Genomic DNA, 14,575 nt, shown 5'->3' with positions numbered 1-14,575 from the left:
TTCCATACATCCTTGTTTTTCATTACTCATTTTTTCCATATGTTGAAACTATGCCAATATTCTTTGATCATACCTATCTGCCAGTTCTCTTTTCACCCCTACTCTCTACCTTACCTCCACATTTTTCACTCTATTCAATTTTGTACATACATATACCAAAGTCTTTTTTCCCCCTTACAAGGGAGGTAACCAAAAAACAAAGGCATGTGGTTTCAGTCGTGTAACCCTCACTTAAACACTTCATCTAAAACTTGTTCAGAATCTTCCTTTCTTCCTCCTTGAAATACCAAGTCTCTGCTCCACACAGTCGTGTGGGCATACAGTTTTCTCCATACCATAGATATTTTGTTCAGTTGAAAAGTTAGGACTTGATTTCCACAGCCTGTACTTTGGTGAGAACTAGGTGACTCATGTTCATGCTGATCAATCCCTCAGGTTCTACTGGTCTGTGCAAGATATTTACAAGAACTTGTTCAAAGGACAACCACCGCCCACAACCTCTCTGACTGCTCAACTCATCTGGAGAGAATTCTTCTATTGCATGTCTGCAGACAACCCAAAAGTTAGTATTTATAGATGTGATTTTCTTTAAAGTGCTTTGGGTAGCTTCAGGAAACTGAGAGAAGAGTGGGAGGTGATGAAGCATAAGATAGAGGTAGAAGTGTAAGAGGAATAGGAGTGACAAGGTGCGGAAAGATGGTATGTGGAACATGGAGGAAGGGAGGGAATAGAAGAAAGTGTAGTGAGTGGTGGAATGACGGAGTGAAGAAGGTTGTAGAAGAGAAGAAGTGAGTATTCAGGGACTGGTTGCAAAGTAGGATGAGAGGTACAAAGAAAAAAGAGGAGCTAAACATAAAGGAGGCAAAAAGGAGAGTAGATGTAAAACAGGGGAGGAGTATGTAAGAAAATTTAGAATATAATGTTTTGGAAGGAAATTAATAGAGGAAGGGAAAGCGAGTCAAGTAGAGAAGAAAGGGTAAGAAGTGCAGATAGACATATGTTAATGGAAGATGAGTCAGTAAAGAGAAAATGGCCAAAGTATTTTAGGAAGATGGTGAATGTGCAAGAAGGGAGGGATTGGTGGTAGCAATGGAGTGCACTAAGAAATGACTATGATGGGAGGAGAAATGAGAAAAAATAGGTGCAAGTAGTTTCGAAAAGGATGAGAGCAGGTAAGGCACCTGGGTTAGATGGGTGTCATACTGAGTGCCTGAAGAAAAGAGGTATGGTAATAGTGGACTGGCCAGAGAGGTTGTTTAATGGGTGTCAAAGGGAGGGTAGAGTGCCAGATGACTGGAGGAATGCCTGTATCATTCCACTTTACAAGGGAAAAGGGGACATATGTGAATGTAGTAGTTTCAGAGGGATCAGTTTGTTAAATGTAGTTGGAAAGGCTCATGGAAGGGTTTTAATTGAGAGGAATAGGAGAGGAAAAGAAGTAATTGGTGAAGAAGTGTGGATTTAGTAAAGGTAGGGGTTACATTGATCAGATTTTTGTGACATGGCAGATATGTGAGAAAGGTTTATAAAAAGATAAAGGTGTTTTTGGGCCTTTATGAATTTGGAAAAGGATTATGATAAGGTTTTATGAAAAGATAAGGGTGTTTTTTTGAGCCTTTATGAATTTGGAAAAGGATTATTATAAAGTAAACAGTAAGGCACTGTAGGAGGTTTTGCAGATATATGTGATTAGGGGAAAGCTGTTAAGGGCAGTCAAGAGTTTTAACCCCTTCACTACGTGCCAAAATCTCGCAGGCAGTATTAGCTGCCAGACGTGCGATGTTGTGTCATAATGATGATATGATATGATATGGTTTAACGTCACACACTCCCCCCTATCGGGAGGCTAGGACGGTGCCCCTCACAGAGGGCTTTGTAGCATGGAATTTAATGAACCATGCCCTTGGTTCAACTTCGCAGGTGGCAGGATTCAAACCGCCCTCACCTCAACCTTCGCCCGTGAATTTTGATAACCATAGGAAATATGATGAAGCCAGTTTACAGAGTATGGGGGTCACGCAGGTAAAACTACAATATATATAATCAAGACACCGACATCGGCATCCTTGCGTACCCACTTGCTCCTCATGACGCCTACGTAGGTGTCATCATATCGAAGGGGTTAACTAGAGTAGTAGAGCCTGTTAGAATTTGAATGGAGAGAGCAAGTGGTTTGCGGTAATGTTGGGACTGTGTCAGGGATGTGTTATGTCGCCATGGCTGTTCAATATGTACATAGATGGGACAGTGCAAGAGGTAAATGTGAGGGTAATGGACATGTGCTGTGTCTTGCTGTATTGTTTCTGACCCAGGGCAGTGGGCAGGATAAAGGGATGACCTGAGGGAGGAAAGGGTGGTGGATGGGAGTGGGTATATGCCCTTAGTATATAGATAGCTTCAAGTACATTCTTTTGAGTGTTTATATTTGAGTTTATATGTGACTATTTTCATTATCATTCCATTCAGATTATTTGTGATTTATACTCTCAAATTCACTCTCACATCCACTCCTACATTCACCACTACATGTGATCCTGAAGATATAAAACTCTTCACTTAAAGCCTCTCGCCCTTCACACATACATTCACAGTCAACCATCCATTATCATCATTTCATGCACATCTCATGTAAATTATAATTTTGACTAAGAAATTAGTAAAATAAATAGACTCTGACCAGTAGTTTCTTGGCCCACAGTATCATAAGATGGTGGACAACCCCATTTGTATCCAGATCCCATGGTATGATGATGAGGAAAGGCTTAAGGCGTGGGAGGAAGGACGCACCGGATATCCTTTCATTGACGCCTGCATGCGACAGCTCGTCAAGGTTTGTATAGGACAGGCTCAGTAAGCCTCATTGACCAAGGTTATAAATGGTGATAGAAAGAGGGTTCAAAGCATTGATCAGGTGATCAAAGACTGGATACTTCCGGATCAATCCAAAAGCAATTGGTATCAAAGGAATGTGTCATGTCACTCTCACACACTCATTCTGTTTTGTTTTGCTTCACTGAATTATGATTTGTCACTGTGATATGTTTAGACAAATTACATATGGTTGATTTACTTGTACACACAATGAATACTTGCCAAGATTGTGTATGTTTTGTGGAAACAAGATGTCAGTTGGCTCAATTGTTGCTGGTAAAGGTGAGGCAAAAAGTTTCCAAAACAAGATTCAAACCCACAACTCCAGAAAACTGGAAAATAACCAAGGTAAAGGTGGGACTTGACCAGGGATATGCCTTGGCTTTTCAATTTATACATGGATGGGGTGGTGCAATAGGTAAACGAAAGGGTAATGAGTCAGGGATTGGAGATTGGTTAAAGAAAATGGAGAAAATTAGGAAATAAGCTCGTTGTTGTTTGCTGACAACACTGCTTGTGGCAGGATCAGAGGAAGGATTAAGGAAGTTAGTGACGGAGTTTGGGAAGGTGTGCGAAAGAAGGAAGTTGAAGATAAATGTGGGCAAAAGTAAGGTGATGAGATGTACAAGGGGAGAATGAGGTAACAAATTAGAGGTGAGTATTAAGGGAGAGAGACTGGAGGAAGTGGATAGTTTTAGTTACGTGGGCGTGAATGTGGCAGGAAAAGGAGTGGAGGTGGAGGTAGAATGTAGATTGAGAGAAGCAAGTAAATGCCTTGGGGGATTAAAAAGTGTAATGAGAAATAGATATTTGGGAATGGATGCTACGAGGAGATTGTATAAAGGAGTGAATGTGGGGACAGCACTGTATGGGGCAGAAACATGGAGCATAAGAGAGGATTTTGAATGTGTTTGAGATGAGGTGCCTGAGAAGTATAGTAGGGGTTACTAGGCTGGATAGAGGGAGAAACAAGGAGGTGAGGAGAATGGGGGTGGAAAGGGAGTTGGGAGATAGGGTTGATGAAAGAGTATTGGGATGGTTTGGACACATGGAAAGAATGAGTGAAGAAAGATTAGTGAAAGAGGTGTGGAAGACAGGAAGGAGTGAACATGAGGGGGGTGACCAAGGATGAGATGGATGGGTGTGATAAAAGGGGCATTGGGAAAGAGGGGAATGTCTGTTGAGGAAGGAAGGGAGAAGACAAGATAGGGGTGAATGGAGAATGGTTGTGTATGGATAATACTGTGATTCATGGAAGGGAGTGGGTGGAGGATGGGGTGAGGGAGTAGGTGTGAATGATATGTTGACAAGCCCAAAAAGATTTATCATCATCATCTCTTTTTCTGCATGAGGGAATGGAGAGGGGGGGTCACTGATTAAAAGAAGCATCCTTGCTGTGGATGTGCTGTGTCTTGCTACATTGGTTCTGACCCAGGGCAGTGGGCAAGATGCAGGGATGACCCATCATCCAGGAGAAGCCAAGATAAGAAGGAGGGAGGGGGGCAAATGGAAATAGAGTATGTGGGGATGGAATGGGTGGGAGTGGATTTCATGCCTTTGTAAGGGGGAAATAACCATTGGTATATGTATGTAAAAGAAATGTGATAAATAGAATAGATAAAATGCTTCCCCCAGCGTCTCCAACAAAGATGTAAACACCCATGCAAAAGGCCCAGAAATAATCTAAAACATCTTTCTAAAACACCTTGGCCCAAATGCAATAAAGGCCTTCACTTGTACCTTCAACCACTCTGGATTGTACAACAAAATTCCAACAATCTGGAAAAAGAGCCCATATTAAAACTAAACAAATCACCTGAAAACCCAGCATCCCACAGACTAATCACAATACTATCCACTATATCCAGATTGATGGAATGGCTGATCACAGAAAGAAGCAACGTAGATTTTGGATGGCCACCCCATCAGCACACTTTTCACCAACATTACACAACAACACATTTGATGAAATTCCTAAACACATACTATCAAGAAAGATGAAAGAGACAGACATCTATAACAATGAAAAGAAAATTCTGACAGATTTCTAAGCTGGCAGACAGTGCAGAGAAACAAAAATAAAATAAAATAAAATTCTGGGAATATAAAAAAGATGTACAGTGGAGTCCCCCAAAGGAGCATCATTCTCCCAATATGAGATCCAGAACATTCCACCAAAGCATTCATATATTCAGATGACCAGAATACAATACAGTGAGACTTCTCATTAACGGACGTTAATTAGCTGTGTTTGCGATGTTTTCGCTGTGTTTTCGGTGTTTTGGAGTGGTTTTTGGGTGGCATAGTGATTGCACGCACTAAACAGCAGCACCAAAAACACCGAAAACACAGCAAAAACGCCGCAAACACAGCTAATTAATGTCCGTTAATGAGCAGTCTCACTGTAACCCAGTGTAGAAACAATAAAATAGCTGCAAGAATCCGTGTAGAATTTACCAATTTTGTCTAATACTAATTTCTTTAGGAGGTTTTATGCTGTTTATACTAGATTCCCTAAATTATATTTATGATTAATTTAAATGCATTCAACAGGAGGGTTGGATTCATCATGTCGGTCGCACTGCAGTCTCCTGCTTCCTCACTCGTGGTGACCTTTGGGTCAGTTGGGAAAAGGGGTTGGAGGTGAGTGAGATGTTGCTCTCAGGTACTGTAAAAAAATAAATAAATAAATGTGTTGGCAACCACCACACAGAACACCTCATACTATAATCCTCCACTTTGACAATCCCCAGACAACTACACAATATCTTCCCTCAAAGTGAATTAACCTCTTCAATACAAGTTGTATGTTCATGTGCAAACATTGGGTTGCCAGTTATACAACGATTCGATGATGCATCACATCTCGCATATAAAAGGATGCCCAATGTATGATGATGATTCTGTGATGCATCACAATGTGTGCATGCCTCTCTCTGTATCGCTAACTCAGAACCTATGATCATCATTATTATTATTATTGATATTATTATTATTATTATTATCATAATTATTATTATCATGATTATTATTATCATCATTATTATTATTATTATCCCCCATCTGGGGTATTGGTTGCATGTTATTGTTGGGTTAAAAGCTGCTAAGTAGCGTGCAGCTGATCCTTTAGGGTCTCTATGGGGTGCCCCTATGGACCAGAGCCACATATCATTTTGTCTGTGGTAAAGGAACTCTCTCTTCATAGCGAAATGATGATACTTTATTATACTGCGGCTGTCTCTCTGTTATACTGTAGCATCAGAAAAGGACCTAGGAGTAATTATCATCAAAGACATGTCACCAGACATCCATATTAACAAAATAGTCAGAGAAACCTACAATTTACTAAGATCAATAAAGGCATCCTTTAACTACTTGGATGAGGTAATGGTAAAGAAAATATTAGTCACACTGATAAGACCAAGATTGGAGTACACTGCGACACTATGGACACCCAGTACAAAAAAGAATATAAAGAAATTAGAAAATCCAAAGAGCAATGACAAAGATGGCACCAACACTTTCAAAATTGACAAAGATTTCCAAACTGGAACTACCAACCCTGGAACAAAGAAGAGAAAGAGGAGATCTACTGGCCATTTACAGAATCATGAAAGGCATGGAAGTCCTTGACAGAGAAGATTTATTAAAGTGGTATAAAAGGAAACCAAGAGGACATGAAAAGAAACTCAAAAAGGATAGTTATAGAAGAGATCTGGAAAAGAATAGTTTCCCACACAGAGTGGTGGATGTCTGGAACAAATTGGTCGAGGCAACAGTGTGTGCAAAAACCATACAAGAATTTAAGAACAAACTAGACGCTGAGAGATACAGAGATGGGTCACTACAAGCATAGCTCCCTTCCCGTATAATATAGCTAGGTAAATACACACACTCCATTGCACTGACTCTGCAATATAAATTGAAATGAGGGTACAGTTACCCACCAGCAGTAACCATGCCATTGAGCAGTGTTCATCTTACTACCTGTCAGTCTCTGTCAGTCTAAATCCCTGAAGAGAATTAGATTAGTAGAGTCAAATTTCAAGGCTTGGACTTACAAAAGGCTTTCGACAAAGTACCACACAAAAAGCTACTAAGAAAAATTAGAATAATAGGTGGAATACAAGGAAAGCTATTGGAATGAATGAAAGATTTCTTGAATGGAAGAAAAATGAGGGTGGTACTTAGAGACAAGAACTCAAATTGGGAAGATATGAGAAGTGGAGTCCCTCAAGACTCTGTATTGGCTCTGATAATGTTTGCTATTTATATAAATGATATGGATGAAGGTTTGGAATGTTATATGAACTTCTTTGCAACTGATGCAAAACTACTCGAGAGAGTAAGTACAGAGGAAGACTGCAAATCTTTTCAAGAAGACCTGAACAAAGTCTGGAAATGGAGTCAGAAATGCGAAGTGAACTTCATCGTGAAGAAATGTAGCATAATGGAATTTGGAAAAAGCAAAAATAGAATATCATGTCCATATAAAATTGGTACAAAGGAAATAAAAAAAGTAAACTCGGAAAGGGACCTAGGAGTAACTATCTCAAATGACATGACACCAGTCAAACACGTCAACAAATTAGTCAGAGAAACTTTCAACTTACTAAGATCAATGAAAGTAGCCTTTGATTACATGGATGAAGAAATGGTTAAGAAAATACTAGTTACACTATTAAGACCAAAATTGGAATATGCTGCATCACTATGGTCACCTAGTTAGAAAAAATATATAAAACTAGAAAGAATTCAAAGAGCAACGACAAAGATGGCACCAACACCTCCAATTTGACATACGAACAAAGAATGGATAAACTAAATCTACCAACCCTGGAACAAAGAAGAGAAAGAGGTGATTTGCTGACCATCCACAGAATTATGAAAGGGATGGAAATTCTTGATAGAGATGACTTACAAAATGGGACAGAAGAAAAGCAAGAGGACATGAGAAGAAACTTAAGAAGGGCAGTTACAGAAGAGATCTGAAAAAGAATAGCTTCCCACACAGAGTGATAGATATCTGGAACAAACTGAATGAGGAAACAGTGAATGCTAAAACTATACATGACTTAGAAAAAATGGATGCAGAAAGATACCAATGCGGGTCACTACAAGCATAGCTCTCTTCCTGTAAAATACAACTAGGTAAATACAATGCAACAAAGTCACACCAACAGATAATCTTATCTGACCCACACTGCTAAGGTCCTGGATATCTGGTCATCAACAGAGCGAGTGGTACAAGGGAAAGATTAGATTGCTATCCACTACAACACCCTGCACACTACAGTTTTCAATATAGATGTATAAATATGTGGAATAGCTTAGAAGGTGATATAGCCTAAGCTCAAACAATACACGAGTTCAAATCTAAATATGATAATTGGAAATCAAAGATATAGATTAAGTTGGAACCATATATGAATTTGAATCTAGGTATGTTAGAAAATTAGAGAATAAGAAACAGGACCCAATGAACACTGCTCCTTTCCTGTATACTACAATTTGGTAAATACAATTAGGTAAATACACTCATGACTAGCCTAATTTTGAATCATTTAAAGTTTTTTCTTTCTCAATGATAGGTGTTCCTGAAATACCTCATTGATGCTGATTGGTCCGTGTGTGCTGGTAACTGGATGTGGGTAAGTTCCTCTGCCTTTGAGAGACAGCTAGATTGCTCAACATGCATCTGTCCAGTCAACTACGGAAGAAGACTCGAACCTACCGGTAGTTACATCAGGTACCTAGAATAACACTACTTGTGTCTATTTTGAGTATGTATTTTCAAGATGCCAAATCTTGGGCATTTTATTTGAGTTTTTTAAATTATCATCAAGAGTGTTCAAAGTCTTTTTAGTAGGAAATTAATTATTTTGGTTAGGAGCCAGGTTTCAAGTTCTTGGAAGGTGATGAAGTGAAGAGAAAATGGTGTATGGGTGCTAGATTTAGGAAGTTCACCAGGATCTCCCCATAAAGATCTGAGGCCAGAAAGTCTCAATTTTGACAGAGGCTGTCACAGTTGAGAATGTGAGGAGGAGGCAGGCTTTTGGGTAGAGAGATGTAAATTTCATGGGTGCTATACTAGAACAGGGTAATGGCCGGGGAGACATATATGATGTAGGAGAAATGTGTGGTGTAAGAAAAGCAGACATGAGAGGTGAGTGAGAAAATGTGGATAATAAGGAAGGGATGTAGATGATCACTCTCATAAGGAGATTTTTTTTTTTTTTTGTTTTTTTTTTTTTTTTTCATATTCATGTACATATATTGAAAAAAGATGTCATGAATTAAATAGTCTCAATATACTGACTCCTCTATTCCTTTATATCAGTGCTTTTTACAGGTCTGGAGATCTTATTCAGATATATTTATTTCTTCCCATTATAGACGGTATGTGCCCGAGTTAGCAAAGTATCCACTCGAATTCGTCTTTGAGCCATGGAAGGCTCCTAAATCAGTACAGGAGTCAGCAGGATGCATAATTGGGCGGGACTATCCACACCGCATTGTGAACCATGAAGAGGCATCCAAAGATAATGAAGAGGTGAGCATATTTTTTTTTTTTTCTTCTTCTTCTTCTCAAAGTGACAACTCATAGAAAGAAGACAGATATAATCAGAGATATTTTGAGAACTAATGTTTGTGTTTGTTCCCCTCCTTGCTTTAGTAAAAAGGAAACAATTTATAAGTTGTACTAGTTTAGAGTTTTCTTATGAAGTGGCCTTGCTGTGGGTGTGCTGTGTCTTGCTACATTGCTTCTGACCCAGGGCAGTGAGCAAGATACAGGGATGACCCATCATCCAGGAGGAGCCAAGAAAAGAGAGAGTGAGGGGTGATGAATGGGAGTTAAATATGTGGGGATGAAATGGGTGGGAATGGGTTTATGCCTATGACTTTGGCTACCTCCCTTGTACATACCAAAGACTTTTTCCCCCTTACAAAGGAGGTAGCCAAAAAACATACATACATATACCAAAGGCTCTTTCCCCCTTAGAAGGGAGGTAGCCAAAAAACAAAAGCATAAAAACCACTCCCATCCATTCCATCTCCAACATATTCCACTCCCATCCACCCAAGCTGGAACAAAAATTAATTTAAAGTTAACATGATATGTGGAAAATAAGGATATAGACCAAGTCGAAACCAAACATGAATTTCAGGTTTGGTTGAATAAATTGGAGAGTGAGACAGGACTCCAAGAATGTTGCTCCATTCCTGTATACTACAAGTCGATAAATACAGTCTTGTTCAGAGAGCCAAGATATAAGAGGACCACAATGGAAATAAGCGTACATGCTTTTTTGTGTTATCCTCGGAAATTTGCAATTATTATTTCGAGCTATGAGTTCTTGTCATTATCTGCACTTCATGCATATTGATTCTTTGCCAAATAAATTTATTATTGTTATTATAAGAGCATATGGTTTTAGATCTACACTGACAAAAGCATTCATTGTATAGCTACCTTTCAAGATGGATATTGGTGGAAAAGTAAGAAAAATGATACATACATACATTCACCAAGGGCTTTTTCCCCCTTACAAGGGAGGTAGCCATAGTTAAAGACATAATTCCACTCCCACCCATTTCATCCCCACACACTCTCCACTCCCATCCACCACCCCTCCCGCCTTTCCCAGCTCCTCCCGGAAGATAGGCCATCCTTGTATCTTGCCCACTGCCCTGGATCAGAAGCAATGCAGCAAGACACAGCACATTCACAGCAAGGCCACTTCACCTAATCGGCAACCCGCCCTCTCAACCCTCTCATGCAGACAAAGAGAAGACAGGGAGAAACCTCCGTAGGCTGCGTCAGAACATCATTCACACATACTCCCAAACCTTTACTCTTATCCCCACCCACTCCTCCCTTTCATGCATCACAGCATCATCCACACACAACCATTCCCCACTCACCCCTATCTTCTGTCTTCTCACTTCCTTCCTCAACAGACATCCCTCTATTTCCCAACACCCCATTTACTCTATCCATCCATCTTATCCTTAGTTCCCCCATTATGTTCACTCCATCCACCTCTACCTTCCACACGTCTTTTACTAATATTTCTTAACTCATTCTCTCCATGTGTCCAAACCATCCCAGTATAATATTACATACATATACCAAGGGCTTTTTCCCTCTTACAAGGGAGGTAGCCAAAATCAAAGGCATACATTCCTACCCATTTCATCCCCACGTACTCCACTACCATTCACCACCCCTTCTTGCCTCTTTTCTTGGCTTCTCCTGGATGACAAGTCATCCCTGCATCTCAACCACTGCCCTGGGTCAGAAGCAGTGCAGCAAGACACAGCACATACACAGCAAGGCCGCTTCATATAATAATAGATATAATAATAAATAAATACTTGTGTCATTGTCACCAGCAGTCTCAACACCCCTTTCTCTCACATTCTCAGATGATGGATGCCATCCGCCAAAAGCTTCAACAGGATCCTCCTCCTCATTGCTGCCCATCAAACATGAAAGAAACTAGACAGTTCCTCCGCCTCTCTGATAACTGTTTCCATAACCTGGAGGGCTGAGTTTGTAATACACAACCTGTTGAAGAAGAAAAGTGGCTCTGTGATTAGCCAGTCACCGTAGCCTTTCAGTTTAGTTGGCCATATTTTAAAAAATGTCTCTTTAGTCATGATGAAATCTAAAATTGATCGTGAAGGCTCTTCCAGTTTGAAGACAAAGCCCATTTATTCTTGGATAAAATGTGGCAGTCATGCTTTACTGGAAGTTTGTTCATCTAAGAAAGAATGATAAAACATCTGGTATAACTGACACAATAGGTTTTAGCTATATTTGAACATTCTGTACCCAAAATTAGGGGAGAATTTTCATAATTGTCTTCGTTTGCAAATGGTTTCCAGATACCCCTACAAAGGCAGGACCACCAACTATGAAATGTTACATTTGGCTAAACTCCCAATAGGTATAGTGCCCAGCATCCAGCAGGTATTTTTAAGATGAAAGTAATGACCCAAATATAACATTCATATGATAAATTAAAGGAAGGGAACTTACATTCATTTGTGAGAACAGTGCAGTACATTGTTTTCATTGTATATAGAGTGCATTTAACCCTGTGGTAGAATATATTCATCTTGTAATGATTGTAGCTGTTACCAGTGTTATTCATGTGAGGGAAACTTATAAACTTCAGAGGGTTAAGAATACAAGTTCCCATGCTATTTTTGCAATCCATTGTCAGGTAAAAGTCTGGGTGACCTTCAAACCATCTGCTGGAGACAAGAGTAACAAAAAAATATTCCAGATTTGGAACATCAGGAGGTTTTACTAAAACATGAGTGAATATTACCAAAAATTACAATTACTACACATGTCCTAATGTGTAGGACAACACTTGTAATTCATGCTATAGTAATGTATCTATACACTGCAATACTCTACAGCAACCACTGCACAGACACAGAACATCTTATAACAACCCACATGAACAGTACCTAGACAACAACACAGTACATCTTCCCTGATTGTTTGTGGAACCATTCAGAGGCTGTTGCCTGTTACCTGAAGGCCATTGGTCTTCTGAGATAGATACCAGAAGCAATAGATCGACTGAGTAATCAGTCTGTATGCTATGGTAATAAAAAACCATAATACATAACATAAGGTTATGCCACTTGTAGGGCAAATTCTATCAATAGTGCCATACATTATAATTTCTGATCAAGGTTTGTTTTTATATAAGCTTAGGAATCATAAAATTATTATTCAAATGACAATCACTGCACTTAGTGTGGACCTCAGCAAGACTGTAGAAGGCCAACCTGTCAGTGGGGCAATATTGGCAATCTTACTGTAGTCCAAGATGTTGCCTATGATAGATGGATTGTTTATATCATTACACATGAATATATATATACAATCAACCCTTGATTTCACAGACTAAAATGGGGGAGTTGCCAGTCCGGGAGTAATAAATCTCCAGCAATCGTAAATACATGTATTTATGTAACTGTATGTAGTAAGCATACATATTCCAATACACCTTCATGCAAACTGAGTGTAAACACAGCAAACATTTAAGGGTCAATTCACTCTGTACAGTTTGCCTTTATACTGTACAGTTACCTTTTGTTTATATTCCATCAAAATGTCTCTTTGTTCACATCATACATTTAGGATACAATCAGTTGCCGTGATGCTGTTGCTCTGGCATAGCTCCAAGAAAATATTGTAAGGAGCTTGCTGCAATTGTCCTTCTATTAGATAAAGACAAGGAGAGAAGAGTTAAGGATAAAATGAAAATATTGTAGGTGTACAACTGCCAGAAGAAAATAAAGTCAGAGAGTGAATTTTGGACTCTCTACAAGCTCCTTTTAGCTGGTGTTACCACCATGTGACTGATACATAACAATGTTCACATAGTTGGAATGTGGAATATTTCCATTACATATGTGTCTCTTCTGTCAGAGATTTCTTCCAAATGTATCCAGTATGTATGAATGAAGACCATACGCAAGACAACAGATGGCGTGTATGGTGTGAATAACTTCATTGATTTCAATGTAAAGATAATTTTCATATGGAAACTGAGCAAAGACAAACTGTATCTGGGCAGTATAATGTAAACTGCCCCTATGATAATAAGACATATTTGGTGCTCACATTGCCACCTTTTCATGAAGCAGACAACTGTTGCACCCACAGAAGTTTTCATCAGTCCCAGGACTTGATAAGGCATTTGTCCTAATATCATAAATTTACCCAGTCACCATAATTTATCCAGCAAATGGGGGTCTGCAAAATTGAGGGTTGAGTGTATATATTTAAAAGGTAAATACATGCTATAAAAAGTGATTGTTTCTTAAAGCTTCATAAGGTAAGATTCACCCACAATTCCACAGTAGTCAGCAGTGGTCCACAGACCTATTCATAGATCTTTATAAAGAAATGTTTAATTGTTTTGTATTGTAATAGTGAGTGTCTATTTTTGTCATGAGCATATAGAAAGGGGAGAAAAGGAGCGGTCACTAGTTGTTTGCTCTTCTTATTTGCGAGGGATGATAATGATAAGAGAATATAATCAAGTTTCCTAGAGATCTTGGGCATGATCCAAAGACCAAATGAAACTTGAAGACAGGTAGCAGAGAAATAATTCTCATCAACATCTGTCTTGCTGGACCGTTGTATGCAGGTACCCAAAATTGGTCCGTAAATATTTATTCATAAAAAGAAAAGGCATCAACCTCAGCAAGGATAGGCAGGCTACTATATAGTACAACTTATTAGAGGAAATATGATTTATCATTAAATAATTGCTGAAGTAGAATAATTCTACATCTTTATTATTTGTAAATTTTAGTACCATAAATGTACATATTTATAGGTCATATGATATATATTCTTGGTAGGAATACATACATATATCAACGGCTTTTTCCCCCTTACAAGAGAGGTAGCCAAAAAAACAAAAGCATAAAATCCACTCCCACCCATTCCATCCCCTACATACTCCACTCCCATTCACCCCCCTCCCTCTCTCCCTCTTATATTGGTTCCTCCTGGATGACAGGTCATCCCTGCATCTTGCCCACTGCCTTGGGTCAGAAGCAATGCAGCAAGACACAGCACATTCACAGCAAGGCCGCTTCATTTAATTGGCAACTCCCCCCCCTCCACTCTCCATCCCCTCATGAAGAAAAAAGAAGACAGGGA

The 14,575-nt window shown here is 39.3% G+C and overlaps 2 protein-coding genes across 8 annotated transcripts in view; one reads left to right on the top strand and one right to left on the bottom strand.

Moving 5' to 3' along the window:
• The window catches only part of LOC143034881 (uncharacterized), a 96,021-nt gene extending 84,604 nt beyond the window's left edge, over positions 1-11,417 (bottom strand). The window contains exon 1 of the mRNA XM_076201224.1: positions 11,294-11,417. The gene's annotated coding sequence lies outside the window, so the exon portion shown is untranslated. The remainder of the gene's footprint in view (positions 1-11,293) is intronic.
• LOC143035296 (cryptochrome-1-like) overlaps positions 1-14,076 on the top strand; it is a 69,896-nt gene extending 55,820 nt beyond the window's left edge. For all 7 annotated transcript variants that reach the window (XM_076202181.1, XM_076202180.1, XM_076202176.1 and 4 more), the window contains exons 9-14: positions 436-562; positions 2,699-2,830; positions 5,425-5,514; positions 8,463-8,620; positions 9,268-9,424; positions 11,302-14,076. In XM_076202181.1, coding sequence (XP_076058296.1) covers positions 436-562; positions 2,699-2,830; positions 5,425-5,514; positions 8,463-8,620; positions 9,268-9,424; positions 11,302-11,427 — 790 coding nt within the window. In that variant the 3' untranslated portion in view covers positions 11,428-14,076. The remainder of the gene's footprint in view (positions 1-435; positions 563-2,698; positions 2,831-5,424; positions 5,515-8,462; positions 8,621-9,267; positions 9,425-11,301) is intronic.
• The last annotated feature ends 499 nt before the right edge of the window (positions 14,077-14,575 follow it).

The sequence above is a fragment of the Oratosquilla oratoria genome, chromosome 18 (assembly GCF_046742065.1).
Source record: "Oratosquilla oratoria isolate Oo_2021 chromosome 18, ASM4674206v1, whole genome shotgun sequence".
NCBI classification, from domain to species: Eukaryota; Metazoa; Arthropoda; class Malacostraca; order Stomatopoda; family Squillidae; genus Oratosquilla; species Oratosquilla oratoria.
Note: the sequence above shows the minus strand (reverse complement) of the source record. Positions and strands in the feature narration are given on the sequence as shown.